This window comes from Varanus komodoensis, unplaced genomic scaffold (genome assembly GCF_004798865.1).
Source record: "Varanus komodoensis strain SLA01 unplaced genomic scaffold, ASM479886v1 scaffold7_1, whole genome shotgun sequence".
NCBI classification, from domain to species: Eukaryota; Metazoa; Chordata; class Lepidosauria; order Squamata; family Varanidae; genus Varanus; species Varanus komodoensis.
In genome coordinates this window covers 9,050,240-9,066,101 of record NW_025336479.1, presented here as the reverse complement: position 1 = coordinate 9,066,101, position 15,862 = coordinate 9,050,240, and the positions used below count along the sequence as shown (strand labels likewise).

General features: G+C 51.0%; 1 protein-coding gene across 2 annotated transcripts in view; it reads left to right on the top strand.

The window, feature by feature from the left end:
• Nucleotides 1–1,431: 1,431 nt before the first annotated feature.
• NTN1 (netrin 1) overlaps nt 1,432–15,862 on the top strand; it is a 139,430-nt gene continuing 124,999 nt past the window's right edge. For both annotated transcript variants that reach the window (XM_044453778.1, XM_044453776.1), the window contains exons 1-2: nt 1,432–1,632; nt 4,182–5,253. In XM_044453778.1, coding sequence (XP_044309713.1) covers nt 4,215–5,253 — 1,039 coding nt within the window. In that variant the 5' untranslated portion in view covers nt 1,432–1,632; nt 4,182–4,214. The remainder of the gene's footprint in view (nt 1,633–4,181; nt 5,254–15,862) is intronic.

Sequence of the window (15,862 nt, the reverse complement as noted above, 5' to 3'; positions counted from 1 at the left end):
GGCCAAGGACACGGGGGCCAACTATGGGAAAGCACACCCAGCATTCGCACACTCGCGTGCACCCGGAGCAGGAATGAACCGAGGAGAAGCAAAAGCTGATTGTCAGTGAGACTCCCCCCGCCCCCGGTGTCTAATCTGTACCCAAGAGGGAAGTGCATGTGCCGAGCTAAAAAGCAGCGCAATGACTACGTTTATATGATCATTTACATACAAAGGAATAGCACTGGTACCGGGATTTCTTGTACACACCTAACCATATTGTGCGTACCGGCAGATGCACAACCGCTTTTTAAAGGTAGGCAGCAGGTGAGCAGCAGCGAGGTCAGCGGCAGGTGTTCTTTCGACCACTGGTCGGGATTGACAGCAGCAGCAAGGGACTTGGGGCGCTACAGGTCTGCTTTGCACATCGCACGGACAAAGGCGAGGCGAGGCGAGGCGAGGCGAGGACGCGCTCCGGTTAATCCCTAGGCTGCGCGGGGCGGGCAGCCATCCTTCCGTTTGCTGCACACAGCGAAGCCGCCGACTGTGTGAACGCCTCGCGCGAATAGCAGGGCCGATGTCGAGGTAGGCAACAAACCTGTTTCCCCTGCTCGGAAGGAGGAGAGATGTGGGGGAGCTGAAGGCTTTGAGGTCCTTCGCGCTGGGGGCATCCTTTGCCCGGCCACCTATTCCACCTCGCCGGTCTATGCCGGCCGGGAAGTTCGGCGGCGCAGCGCAATCGAGGAATCCGTGGCACTGAGCCCATGCGGGGCGCCTGCGGGTGCGTGGGAGAGGCGCGCGCTTCTGGATCTCTGGGCTGGGGGTGGCGGCTCGCGTGCCCCGCTCAGGGACCTACGGTTTTCCAGGGGAGAAGACAGCCCGTTCCTGGCGAAGCTTGGATCGTCCCCCACGCCCGCCCGCCTCGAGTGCCTCTTACTCCGGGCTCCCCCACCCCTTCCAAGCCGGCGGCTCTCCACTAGGGTCGCCGCTCGGGCGCGGGCCTCCCTCCGGCACTTGCGAAAGCGCCCCTTTCTGCAGCCCGGGCGGCGGGCAACCCGGGACGGGGCTGCGCCAGGCGCTCGGCCAGAGGAGCTGCACGGCCGGCTCTCCCCGCTCACGCCGCCTCTGCCTCCCGGGCCGGCCGGGGGCATCTGCTTCTTCTCGCCGGGACAGGTCGTGCGCGCTCCCGCCCAGCCGCGGGGGGGGGGGAGAGCTTCTCCGTCCTCCGCCGCCTCGGAGGCGCCCTCCCCTCCCCGCCCCGCGGCTCCTCCCCCCTCCAGGCTGCAGGCCGCGGCCGCCCCTTTCCCCTCCGCGCCCCGCCCCGCCCCGCCCCCCCGCCGGGTGTCCCGCCGTCCCGCCAGTGGACGTCGCCGTCTTCCCCCGCGCGAGCCCGCCACGGGGTGTCACTCCTCCGGGATGACCTCAACCTCGGCTCGAGCCCGCCGCGTCACACGCTCCGCGCATCCACCGAGCCCGGCCGCTCGCTGGGGCCGGACGACGATGGGCACCGACCGGGACCCCTGAGCGAGCGACTGACTGCAGCTGCCTGGAGCCGCGGCTGCCCGCGGCGCGGCCGAGGAAGCAGCCGGCCGCCCCGTTCCCTCCAGCCTCCTGCCCAGCCGAGCCCAGCCCAGCCCAGCCCAGCCGAGCCAGGTAGCTCGCGGGGGATACCGAGAGGGAGGGATGCGGGGCGGGCGAGCTGCAGCCCGCGAAAGAGAGCAGGCTGCCCGCTGGGAGAGCCGCTACCTCGCTCTCCGGTGCCGGGAGGCGGCGCCTGCCCCGGCTCGCGCCTCGCGCCGGAGAGGTCGCTGCCCCGCTTGAGCCGAGCGGGGACCCCGCTGCGGCGGCTTCCCGGACCAGTCGCAGCCTCCGCGGCGGCACCCCCGCCCGAGCCCGGCTTCCCTGGCGCCGCGCCCCCGCCCGCGCCGCGGCCGCTCGCCTCTGCCTCGGCTTCGCCTCTTCCCGAGAAACTCGCGCGGCATCTCCGGAGCGCTTTCGCTGCCCCTTCTCCCATGGAGGAGGAGGCGGCAGCAACGCGTCCTCCGCGGCTCCAAAGCTCACGGTCGTGGCCTGCTCCGCTGGACCGGGAGCTGCCAGCTGCCCCTGAACCGTTCAGCCAATCAGTCTGTTGCGTCTCACGTTACTCGCCTTAAGTCCCATTCATTTCAGCGGCTCTACTCTGTGGTTGGGGAGCACGTGGGGGCTTGTTCTCCGTCTTGCGAAGTCATGCGTAACACGACCCTGTGCATGTTTACACACAGTTTAGACTCACTGCTTTCACCTACACCTCTTGGCAGGTGTGCTTAAGATTCCAGCCTCGGCAGATTTGGTTCCGTGATTAACTGCAGGGATTGGGTTGGGTTAAATCCCGATAGGTCGGTTGCACCTGACTGTACATGGGACAAACTCCAGTGCTTCTGCCCCCCACACTCATTCACTTGTTGGCAACCAGAACTCCAAGCCAGGTAAGTTGGAACCTGTAGCTTCAAGGTACCTTTAGACCCTTGGAAGTGAAGAAGGCTAATCTTGAAATCCTACACACGCCCCCTGTCTTGACAACAAGTCTCAGTGAAAGGGCTGAAGCATGCACGAGGACAGCCGCAGCCCCAAGCTCCTGGCAGCCCCAAGCCCTTAGCAGGAAGCAAGTACAACAGCCACTCCCAGAGAGTTGCCCTTGGGCTGTCATCAGGCACGTTCAAGAGTCCTGTGGCCCTTGCTCATTTTCTTAGAAAATTTCCCTGGAATGGGGGCTGCTGCCAGTGAGTATCGCTACATATACCATGCCATGCACCGTGTTTCAGCTAATATGGCTGCCGGTGTGCGAGGTTAGGAAATGGGTTTCCAAGACCTCAGTCAACTGGGGCCATAAATTCTCTCATCCAAACTGCAGATCAGTGTAATATCTGTCCTGCCTATTTTCCTCCCAGAGAAACACAGAGACTTCATCCAAATAGTGCATTTCTTTTAAATAGCAGACTCTTCTGGGCAATGACTAGCAGGGAAGCGCTGCCCAGGGGAAGAAGGTGGGTTGGTGTCAAGGTGCTCTCAAGACATGCTGTCATATGTGTTGCAAGGGAGTGTTTAAGCACTGGGGGGGGGGGAATATGCATGAAGGTAACATATGCCACATCCTTTCTTTAAAATGTAGTCCTCCTGAGTTCTCAAGAATGTATTTCTGAGCCAGCGACCCTCCATGAAAACACCACTTTAGCACTACTGCTGCTATGCTTACACTTTGCTGGCTCATCCTCACTGCTCTTTTTCTCCATAGTGCATCCCTGGGAGCAGGTCGTTCCCATTCTATGGGAACCAGTACTCCTAGCAGGTCTCTCTCCTAGCATCTGTCCTCAGCAGGACCGAATCAGTGGGCATTCCTGAACAGGCACTGTGGATGGATCCAATTAGGTTCAGTGGAGTTCATTTCCACCGCTGAACTGTTTAGTTTGGGAGTGCCTGTACTTTTTCATCTCAAGTTAGGTGGGATGTGGATCGGAAGCATGTGAGACGGTATGGGAATGCATTTCTCAGGTAGCTGACAGAGGCTAAGGAAGCGAGTGCCCTGCAGCTCAGTGGACTCCTGTCCCAAGTAAACACTCAAGGCAGGGACTGGTTGTGACACTTTCCTTTTCTCAGTGAGCGGCTACCTTCTAAAAAAGGGGCAAATCTAGTAAGCTCCACTCTATCCCGGGGGGGCCATTCTGAGATCCAGATGTGTGGTGTCGGGTGTTGCTGAAGGAAACACACCCTGTACGCTCTCAGAGACTCTCTTTTCCTTACGATCGCTTCCCCCGTTCCAGGGATAAACGCAGTCCTGCTGAGACATGTGCAGAGAGACAGGCGGGGAGAAGCAAGCTTATGTTAACCTCGCTTAAAATTGCCCCGTTCCAGTCAGCGGCACAGATTAGAGACGGGGCTGGCGGCAGAAGCGGCATCCGTCACTCCAGCGGGACGGGGCCGGCGCCCCCCGCCCGCCCTGCCCGCCTCACGGCAGCCCAGTCCGCCCACCGCTTAAGCCTGGGGCGGGCGCAGGCTCAGCTCGAGCGGCGCCGCTGCAGCCGCACTCGCCCGCCGGCCGGCGAAAGCGCCGGCTGCCTCCCGCCCGGAGGCCCGGGCCCGCGACGGGGGCGCGCGCGGCACCTGCGGCTCGCCGGCCTCACGCGCGCTCTGCTCTGCTCTCCCCTCCCCCCCTCCCCCCCCTCCAGGCTCCTCTCGCCGCGGCGGCCGAGACAGCAAGGATGTCCCCGACGGCCTGGGAGGCGCTGGTGGCGCTGGCGGCCGTGGCGTGCCTGGCGGAGGGTGTGCGCGGCGGCGGCGGCGGCGGCGGCGGGCACGGCCTGAGCATGTTCGCCGTGCAGACGGCGGCGCAGCCGGACCCCTGCTACGACGAGAACGGGCAGCCGCGGCGCTGCATCCCGGACTTCGTGAACGCCGCCTTCGGCAAGGAGGTGCGCGTGTCCAGCACGTGCGGACGGCCGCAGGCGCGCTACTGCGTGCTGGCCGAGCGCGGCGAGGAGCGCACGCGCACGTGCCACCTGTGCGACGCGGCCGACCCGCGGCGCGCGCACCCGGCCGCCTACCTGACCGACCTCAACAACCCGCACAACCTGACGTGCTGGCAGTCGGAGAGCTTCGTGCAGCACCCGCTCAACGTGACGCTGGCGCTGGCGCTGGGCAAGAAGTTCGAGGTGACCTACGTCAGCCTGCAGTTCTGCTCGCCGCGGCCCGAGTCCATGGCCATCGCCAAGTCCATGGACGGCGGCAAGACGTGGGTGCCCTTCCAGTTCTACTCCACGCAGTGCCGCAAGATGTACAACAAGCCCACGCGCGCCGCCATCACCAAGCAGAACGAGCAGGAGGCCATCTGCACCGACTCGCACACGGACATGCGCCCCCTGGCCGGCGGCCTCATCGCCTTCAGCACGCTCGACGGCCGCCCCTCGGCGCACGACTTCGACAACTCGCCCGTGCTGCAGGACTGGGTCACGGCCACCGACATCAAGGTGGTCTTCAGCCGCCTGCACACCTTCGGCGACGAGAACGAGGACGACTCCGAGCTGGCCCGCGACTCCTACTACTACGCCGTCTCCGACCTGCAGGTGGGCGGGCGCTGCAAGTGCAGCGGCCACGCCTCGCGCTGCGTGCGCGACCGCGACGGCCACCTGGTCTGCGACTGCAAGCACAACACCGCCGGCCCCGAGTGCGACCGCTGCAAGCCCTTCCACTACGACCGGCCCTGGCAGAGGGCCACCGCCCGCGAGGCCAACGAGTGCGTCGGTGAGTGCCCGGCGGGGCGGGCGGGCGGGGCGGGGCGGCTTCACACGTGCGCCTCCCCCGCGCTCGCCGCCCTGCGGCGCTTGCGCGGTGTGAACGGACCGCGCAGAGCTTTCGTCCTCCCGGCCGATGGCCCTAGGCATGCGGCGAGGCCCGGCCCCTTCGTGTCTTTGTTCAGAGTGTGCGCACATGCAGCTTTTTCACCCGTTGCAAGGGTAGAGTTTATTCCTGGGCTGTCCACCCCAGGCTAATTCCGAGCCTTAAAACTAGACCCAGACTCAGGTGGGGACCGAGCCTTGAGGAGTTCGCCCTTTTCACACCCCTCAATCCGAAATGGGTTGGTGCTCTGTGACCTGGCCGGATCACGGAACGAGCATGTGGGAGACACGTAACTCACGCTCTCAAGTACTCTCCTATGTTTCTTCCTGCGGGGTAGAACCTGTGGATGAACCCCTGCTCGAAGAAAGTCACTCCCCCAGGCGCTCCTGGGTTCCTGTGCTCCTAAGGCAGGGTTTCCCCACATGGGGAAACTGCCAACAGGCTAAGCATTACCTGTTTCTGCCCATCATCCAGCTAGTCGTGGCACAGGAGCCTTTGTATAAATATACAGAGTATAAAGTCTTGTGGCAACCTAAAGACTAACACGTTTATTTTGGCATATGCTTCTGTGGGCAATGTCAACTTGGCCGATGCTTGGACATTGCTAGCAAAAAAAGGCTCAAACCCTTCAGCTTTTGACTGGCTGATTTTTCTTCATAAACTCAGCTGTATGGATTTCAGTTAGGCACAGCGAATGAAAAGAAGGCTCGGCCACACACTTTTCTTCATTTTTCTTGTGCTCCATGACTGATTTGCACTATGTTGGTACTGAAAAACTAGCAGAGTCACTTTGTGTGGCAGGGCAGGAAGAAGGATAGCCCCTAATTTTGGCAAAGTTGTGTAGGTAACGATGAAAGCTGAGGGGGATCTTTCCCACAACACTGTGCATCCCGTGTATGATTTTCAGCACGCTCAGCTTCAAATCGGCTTTAGTCCAAGTATTTCGGCTAGTTAAATTAAGCCTGGCAGGAAATTAATTTCTAGTCCTTTCCCTTCTTCCCTACACAGTATTTTATTCTGAGGAACCCAGGAGGGGAAGTAGGAAAGCTGTCAGTTCATATTGTGACCAGGTCCCCTTTTCGTATTTTCTTTCTTTTTTTTAAGTCTTCCAAAGAGGTAGAGCAAATCAGAGTCTGCCTTCCTGTACCCACTGACGAAATTCCCAGGATCATTTGGCCAGAATAAGAAGTGCTCAGTAAAGTGCAGGAAGAAACACTTGCCTTGTTTCCCAAGTGGATTCTGGGAAGACAGAAAGAAGCAGGAAAAGTCCAAAGAACCTGATGGGTTCGTGGGAGGTGGCAGCATAGTGCTCCAGGTTGCAACCCTTCCAAAGGCCAGATGAAGGAGTTTCTGCAACCTGAAGCACATTCCTGCGGGACTGAACCTCCTCAACAACTGGGCCATTCCCTGAGAGTCAGCATTTGGTCACGTGGGTCAGGTGCTGCTCAATTAAAGAAGGGACACTGCTCCTTTTGGCATGATTTTTTAAAAAACTTGTGATAAGGTTTTTGGGCAAACAACACTCTCCTGCCCGTTTGCTGTTTGTGTGGCACAGAAGCACCAGATTTGTGTGTGTATCTTTGTGTGTAGAAGAGGAAAGATTGGACAGTCAGATAATGAGGAACCTGGAGCTCTAGAGGAAATCAGAGGGCAGCAAGGTGACCAGGAGAGATGGGAATAATCCCAGCTGCTGAGCCAGATGTGTTATATGACTAGGGATATTTGAAAACATTATAAACTGCACTTAGAAATACTCAGAAGTGTTTTGGGGGAAATGAAACACTCCACTTGTTGCTTGCTCCTAAAACTCAACTTTATTTACGTCTTTAGCACCTGTCAGTACTAAACTCTTGTGAATTCACAGAAGTCTCTTCAGTTTCAATGCTTTCTGCTTAGCGTTGCAGCCTACACTTGGGAAATTCCAGCACTGCTTGCTTCCAGTACTTAAATTTTCTTGGAAGTTTGTCCAACTGAGTTCAGGTTGAAAGCTTACTAAATGTATTCCCTTGTAAATGGAGGATAAAAGAAAGAGGAGGAGGAAGATCATTTAAGTCACCTTGAGTTTCTTGCAAGAGGAAAAACATAAATGTAATGTAATAATGTAGTAATAGCAGTAGCAGTGATTATAATAAGAATAAAAATGTGTCAGATTACTTGGAAGTAAGATGCATGCAATCAGTGCAGCATCTTCTGATTAAACAGGTGAGAATCCATAGAACATACTTTTAGTAAGTATAAATGGATTAACATAGTATCACTAAGAATATGTGTGAAATTGTTACGCTGTGTTGTACATCTTTCATATCCTGATGGTAGTAATAGTATTTGAGCCACAGTGGCCTGTAAAGTAATCAGCATTTCTAGGAAACAGTTCCTGACATATTTGTAGAAATGCCAGCATATTTTGTTTCCATCTCCTATAGTAAACATCCTCAACGACCCGAAAGAGAGGGGGAAATAATCTCAACAGATATTTTTTCAAATATTCCATCAAGTTAAAAATAGAGAGGATAAACTTCCTACTTCAAAGTCTTATTTTTTCCAGGACATATATTAATGGGAGGGTATGGGAAAAGATGCCATTTTTGCTAAAATATTTAATATGTGTGTGTGCCTCTGTGTGTGTTTGGAGGAACAGCTTATTCAGAAACCCTCAGTGTTCATAAACCGTTCATGGAGGAACCTGCTAGTTCCTGGCTTTGGAATCAGAAGTGACTTTGCCCAAGGACAAGTATTTATCAGGGTTCAGGCCTGCAACTGTTGGATGTACCCTTTCCAGACCATCCTGCCATGCTGTGGAAGCACCAGACAGGTGTCCGCTTTTATTCCCTTTGCCAACATGCTCCTGGCTTATCGCACCCTTTTCAGTTGCTTGATCCATAGGGATGGCTCCAAGGTGGTAGCTGACGAGCCTGCAGAGTATTTCCCCTCCCTCCCTCCCTCCCTCTCTCTGCTTTCGGTCATGGAAAGAACACGATAAGTGTCATGCTGATCAGACCAGAGACCCAGCTAGTCCAGTATCCATTCCCTCAGTGGCTAACTAGATAGGAAGCACATAATCCGGGTATTCTTCCATAGTATCTTTGTGAGCATATTCTGCAGTAACTGGTATTGAGCCAGAGGTGCAGCAAGGTAACTTCAGACAACAACTACAACAAAAACTCTGTGTCAGTCCGGGTAAAATCAGAAATACTCGGAGCATGTGCAATTTCACATTTTAAACACACTTAAATCAAAGCACCGTCCAGACTACAAGTATAAAATGGAGTTTGCTTCTGCTGCTGTTGATTTAAGAATAAGCACCATTTTGTTGTAGGAAGGGACGCTCAGTGTTTATAGTAGACGTCATGAAGTGATCAGCTGTGACTATGTTCTGTTTGACTACAGTTGTTAGCAAAGGAAGTAAGAGAAGCTGCTGCCACCAGCTGCAAGAGACCCAGCATGCCTCAGCCCCCCATCACCTGCTGCTCTCTAGCTGGTCATTTGGGTCCCCAGCCTTCCCCCGGAGGTCCAGCCCCGGCTGCCTCACTCATGAGGAAACGCACCCTGCTGCTGCCAGTACTGACCCCATGCTGCCATATTGCCAAGGAGCCACGGACAACCTTATCCTCTAATGTGTCTGATCGCCTTTTCCGATCGCCATCGGAAGTCCCCTCTTGTGGTAGCAAATTGCGTAGTTTAATCATGCATTGTATGAAGAAGTAGTTCCTTCGATCTATCCTGGATCTCCCACCATTCACCTTCATGGGATAACTCTGGGTGTGCTGTCATGTCCTCTTACCTTTGTTCTAAGCTGAAAATCCCAAACCTTGTCATCTTTCCTCATAGGGCACTTGCCACAAGCATTCTATTAATGTGGGCAGCTCTTTTCTAGTTTTTCTACAATATCCTTCCTTAGGTGCAGTGACGCAAACAGTGCACAGTGTTCCAAGTATAGTTTCACCATAGAGTTTTACAAAAGACCACATGCTATTGGCAGCTTTATTTTCAGTTCTCTTTCTAATAATGTCCATCTAATAATGTGGTACTTGGTCAACACTTTCATCAAGCTGTCTGCCACAACGCCAAATCCCTTTTGTAGGGAGTTACCACCAGCTAAGACCTTATTAACAAACAGGTGAAGTTAGGGTATTTGTGCCTTACATTGAATTTCCCCAGTTTGGAGAGATCCTTCTGGTGCTCTTCATAGCTGCTTTATGTTCTAACCACTCTAAATTGTGACATCAGCAAACAGGATCACCTTACGGTCCACCTCGCCTTCAATTGCAGCATAGCAAGGGACCACAGTGCATAAAAGTCTTCCTCCCTCAGGGCTATTTTTTGCTAACTTCTCTGCTCTCCCAGTTCTGAGGGTGGTTTTTTTGTGGCCGGGCTGGGGGTGGACCCATCATGAACCCAAACAATCATGTGAAGAAAGCCAATTCTAATAATTAAAGCTTAGCCAGGGTTAACCGATAATTAACCAAAGTTTTAAAACTGTCCTTTATTGGAAGGTTGTTACTTTCTGATCCACCTTCTTTCCTCTGCTTTTAAAGCCTGGCAAAACATTCAAAAGTGACAGGCCAACCACCTGCAAATCTCTTTTTGTCTGGAAATATTCCTCATGGCTGGAAACATTGATGATGTCTCTGGAGAACAGAAGCACCTTCCCATGGTGACAGCAGGAAGGTCCCCACTGAGGACCAGCATAGTCTGAAGCAGAAGGCTTTAGAGTCCAAAGTCAGTACTTAGCACACATGTCCAACCTCAGATGAGTGACATTCATGCAGTGCCGGTGACACGGAGACAGTGAACCTGATTGTGTTGGTGGAACCAGAGCTCATTAAACCACCTGGAGGCAGCACACTGGGTTTTCATCTCCCGTTGTAACCAGGAAAGATGCAAGTAGAGGCTGGATAGAATAGAATGGCTCAAAATTGCTGGCTTGTTTTCCTTTATAACACAACTGCTGATCAGACTTCTCGCTGACCATTACTGCTTTATGGTCAGAGCTTCCTGATTATTGCAGTATATCATTTCTTGACCATCTATAGAGAAGCCATATAGATGTTTGCTGACTTCTTCTGGACTTTTGTTAGATTTTTTAAAATTATTGTCTGCTTCTGTATGTGGTTACACAATGCCTGCTAAATTTATTTGATAGCCACATCATTAATGAAATAATGCATGATACTTTCAATGTCATCTCTCCTGCGTAAGCCATCCATCACTGCAATAATCTGTGGAAATTGCTCTGAGGCTTGTGTGGCTCAGAGTAGGATCCTGAGCCTATTTAGACAGCCTGAAGCAGTGCTGGGTGGGGAATGATGGGAGTTGTAGGATTTTTCTCTCGGATTGAGGCATCGGATTGTGTCCTCGGTTGGTTTGACAACGTGCTTGTGCTTCTATGCTACAGAAGGGCCAAAACAGGGTGACACAGAAGATCTGTGATCAGTCTTCTGACCCTTTCCTCCCCTTTAAAGCAGCTGCAAGGGGCTCCAGTTTTAATCAGAACAGAGAGACTGTGGGAGGGGATATGAACCTTTTCCCCACATGCAGTTTTCCTGATCGAAACCAGCCCCTCCACCCGACCCCTGTCCTGAAGCTGCTCTTAGCTCCCCTGGAGAAAAATACAGAGGAGCTGTATTTCTTCAGTGGAGGGGAATTTAATTAAGGGGGAACATGCAGGAGAGTACAGCCTTTTCATCAATACAGCACCCCTTCCCTAGGGCTGCTGTAGTGGTCACATTTCTAGCTCGGACCAGCATTGTTCCAACTGAAACTGGAATCCTCTGCAATTGTTTTAAAGCGGAGGTGGGAAAGGCGTAGCTTTCTGGATTTTCTTGGATCCCAGCTCCCAGCAGGAAAGCCAGCAAGGCCAGTGGTCAGGGATGGCAAATATTGGAGTCCATAAACCTCTGGATGGCCCACCCCTGCTTTAAAGTTTATTTGCCAAGATCCATCAGTGAGATCTTGTTGATACTATGTTAAGAATGCCTGTTGGGGTCCTGGATCTTAGCTTGTGTTCTCATGACTTGCTATCAATTTCAGCCGCAAATCCTAGATACTGGTTTTGCACAAGTGCCTCCTAGCCAGCCCCACCAAAGTGAAGTGGACACTTCAGGCAACAGAGGGCACCACATGGCCAGTTGTTTTTATTTTTAACTGGGATAGAAGCCTTTCGATTTTCTGCCCGATGAAGCCAAGTGTCCTGGTTGGCTCCTGAGGGTCACGCCAATCTGTGGTTTAAAAGGGGTTTGTTTGGTTGAGGACTGCAGCACTGTGGAGCAGGAGGAACTCTTGTGTGGCTTTCCTGATCTGAATTGTCCTGGGATGTTATTTTTGCCCCTGGTAGTAGCACACAGGGGCCTGCGTGTTTTCACCCTTGAGGGATGAAGATCCTGGCTGGGAAAATGCTGCAGGTTTTACTCTGAGTCTCTCTCTTTACCATTCTAAACAACTCTTGGTCGTATGGTTGCATCTTTAGATTGGCTATTTTGTTCCAGTGCATTCCAGCATAGTTAAGACCCTACCTCAGCACAAGGCTCATGACTCTTGTATTATGTTGAATGCTTTATACTTTGGTTTTCAAATGTATGTAGTTGAAGCAGTAGACAGATAATATAGCATCTGTTCAGTTTGGTAAATCCTATTAAACGGAAAACAAAAAGCTTTAAACGTTTTTTGTTTTGCACTTGAACATCTAGGATAATAACAAAACTAAAGATTGGTACTCTGCCCCTGCCTAGCTCACGGAGATGTCTTCCTGTTGAAAATGACTATAGCTAAATGTCACAGGACAGCACATAGACACAGGCTGTACAACATGTTAATTGGATTCTTCTGTTGAAACACCATGACTGGCATCTTGGCTGAATTTTTCTGTCTAAACACTGTTCTTTTTCCTGGTCAGGCAACTTAGGTGAGCATGCTATCTTTGTGCTAACATAGGCTTAGGTTTCTGTTGTAAATTAAACTAAGCAACTTCATACACATTTTATTCTTGTTATTGAGATTGTTCTTAAATAATTTGGAAGCTGGAGGCAATACTTCTGCTGTATGTGGGGAAAGATGAACAGACAACAGCATTGAATTCCAAGTATTGCTTTAAAAATGCCATAGGCATTCTGGAATGGGAGACTCATTCTTTCTTTGTAGTTTTCTCTCCTGAATATAGTTTTAGACTCTAGAAAGAGTCTACAAGAGAAAAACACAAGTGATGATGGTTCCAGGTGGAGCAATGAGATTCTTTAATTCAACTGTACCTTAGTGGGTACAGGTGATGTATACCTTACATGTAGCAGCTGTCATATCTGTGTGAAGTTTAATGAAAATGTAGCTGTAGATGTCTGGTATAGATGTTTTACATTGAAAGCAAATATGCATAATAAGGAATATATAGGAATACTGTAGAATCCAAAGCAATATGCATGGGGCTCCATACAATATTTAATTTTCAATGTATCTATCTTTCTCAGAGGCATGCATAAAGAGTGTTGTTCCTACAGAGTTCAGGTTTGGCAAAATCTATTAACAAATATTTCTAAGAGGCATGAAAATTTTTTTTCCTGAATCAAAAACAAAGCTTGTTGATGTATTAATCCACTCTGATGAAGAATGTTCTATTTGGGCATTTTACTGCTGAAAACACTTAAAATATTTTTCAAGACAGATGCTTGCAGCACTTCCCAAATCTGTGGTTGGGCTCAAGTTTAGGAAAACTAATTCAGTGGTCACAGCCCAAAGCCTTGGCAATTTAAAACCACAGCAAGGATGGGTTGTGAAAACTCACCCCTTCATGCCATATTGTGTGATGGGGTTTTTCTAAGCCATCATTCCTTGGTGATGAAATGTGTATTGAGCATCTCCCCAAGCCACTGGAAAGCTGAGACCCCAAAAGTCCATTTGGTACAAAGTGAATTACACTTTAATACTCGTGAGAGTGTACGTGACTCAGAAGAGGGAAAAGTTAGACATTTGCCACATTTATAGAAATACATGGAGCTCTCAGCATGGAAGAGACTTAGGTCTGTTTCTTTGCCCCGCTAAGCTCATTAAAGTCATTCCTGTCTGTCTGTCTGTCTAAGAATGTATGCACCACTCTTTCACCTTGGCTCTCAGAGCAGTATGCAGCATATCAGATAATATATTATACACAAAGTAGAAAAAATCTTTTAAAATTACAAAATGCACCAGCAGTTAAAAATTCAGCACAAAAAGTCAAGTACCAGCTTAAAAGTCCTGGGCAAACAAACATGTTTTCACCTGATGAAAAAAGAAAAAGAAGCGAAAAAGCAAGGAAAGGAAAGGACAGGAAAGGGCCACAATAACTTGGGACAAATCTGTGAGCCAAGAGAGTTCCACAAGCAAGAGGACAGAACTGAGAAGCCCCGATTTCCGATAATGGAGTGGAAGGTCTAATCTTAATGACTAGGCAGGTTCATCATTCTTTGGCTCTGTAGGTTAAATGATCCTTTGATCATTCATGGGTCTGTAGGTTAAATTGAACAGTTTGGGTTGTGGTTGGGAATGGTTTAATACCTGTAGTGCAGTTGCTCCAAAGTGGCATAATATGCTCAATTTGGCTGTTTCCAGCTGAAAATCCTGTATTTTGCACTCACTGTAGTCTCTGAGGAGTTTTAAAAGGGAGCCCCATATTTAGTGCATTGCAGTAACCTAGACAAGATGTTACCAAAAAGGCCAGGCTGGAAGAAGACTTGTACTTTGCAAGACCTTCTGGATCCCCCCCCCCCCCCCGCAATTTCCTCCCAGGCTGAGTTTGCTTCTTCATCAGACCACCCTTCCTCTGGCTCTCGTGCCCAGTTTGCTTTTTCTTGATCTTTCTTCCTCCCTGCCCAGCCTCACTGCATGCCCTCTTCCTCAATAGGCTCCTCGCCAGCTGCTTTCCTGGGTCCCTGCTTCCTTCATTTATTTCTGACCCCCCTTCTTTCTCTGGCCTCCCTTCTTTTCTTTCTGTCCCTCCTTTTCTGACTTCTCCACATTTTTCTGACAGCGAATGTTCCACAGTAAGTCTCCTTGCACTGACAAAGTATTTTAGGAGGAGACAGTGGAGAAACTTGTGCCCATATGGTGACACACGAGGAGCATCAGAGAGGTAGGTAAATGTATTATGGTGTGATGGTGGATTACGTTTCTTTTGCTTCCGAGAGCATCGTGTTGCAGAAATTATTCTGGCTGGACTGGATCCATCAGGTCCAGATTACCCCAGGGCATTGCCTGGAAGCCTATGCCCTGATCTGGATAGGGGCAAAGCAAGCTGTTCTATGGAGAGTCACCCTCCCTTGCGCCCTTGGGGCTTCAGCATGTATCAACATGTTTTTGCAACATGGGGCCTTGGCGAGGCAGCCGTGCAAGATTCATCTGTAATACACAACGCTGAGACGTCGTAAGGTGCACTGTGCCTTCAAGAGCCTCTCTGGTGGCTTCAGTTTCCAGGGCAACCTCATACAAGTGAAGGCAGCCATTTTTTCTTTCCCTCCAAGAGCCCCGGAGTATACAGGCCCAACGGAAGATGCTTTACTTATGTGTAATGCTTAAGATGTGACATGTCAAACTCCAAATGCTCCACTTTGCTCAGTGTTCGGAGTGCCAGCATCTCAGGGATTAGCAGGGGTCATGCTGTTAGTGATACCGTCTTGGTGGGAAAGGGCATTTCAGTCCCTTGTGGGAAGCCTGTTAAGTGCCCTTTAAATGTGTAAACAGTCCAGGGCAGCCGTAATTTATCTCTTCAGCCTGTTGCAGCTGCAGCAGCGGCAGTACTGGGATTCTCATCAACACCTTTGGGAGGGGGGCATTCTTGCCTGTCCCTGCCAGCCCCACTTTGAGAACCTCGCAACATGGAAGGCATTTTGCACCGTGCAACGGAGCATCCTTCCCAATCCAGCCAGCACATCACACATTTTAGTTCTGCAAGACTGTGCTCTGAAGTCTTCTCAGAAAAACCTTACCATTTAGTTACCTTCTCCTGAAGACTGTTCAACAAGGCACAAACTGATCTAGCTGAACTGATAACTGCAAAGGCCAGATAAGCTCTGTGACAAGAGAAACCGCCTTTCATTCCTTGCAATGGTATTTAAAGTTTGAATTCATGGATTGTATTGGCCAAAGGCTGTGGCAAATATAAGTATTAAAATGTTTACAACGTTTTAAGTGTAATACATTTAATACATAACTCATTTACCTACTTCACTGATGCTCCTCATGTGGCACCATATGGGCACAATTTCATGTATCACTTCTTTTAAGTGATATATGAAAAATGTTATCTGGGATAGGCTGGTTAGATTAGGTATCAGCCATATAAAGTTCAAAGAATACTTTACAAATCATAAAGAATTGAATTTGGAAATAAAACCTACTGCTATCAGTAGTAGACTTTTTTTCTTCATTTCAGGGCCAGCGTCATGAGTAGGCACAAGGGGGCACTTGCCCAGAGGCCACACTCCGGAGGGCCCATTGGCAAAATCTACTAGAATGGCTCTTTCTGTTCACCTTGCAGCCTGACTGCCCACTT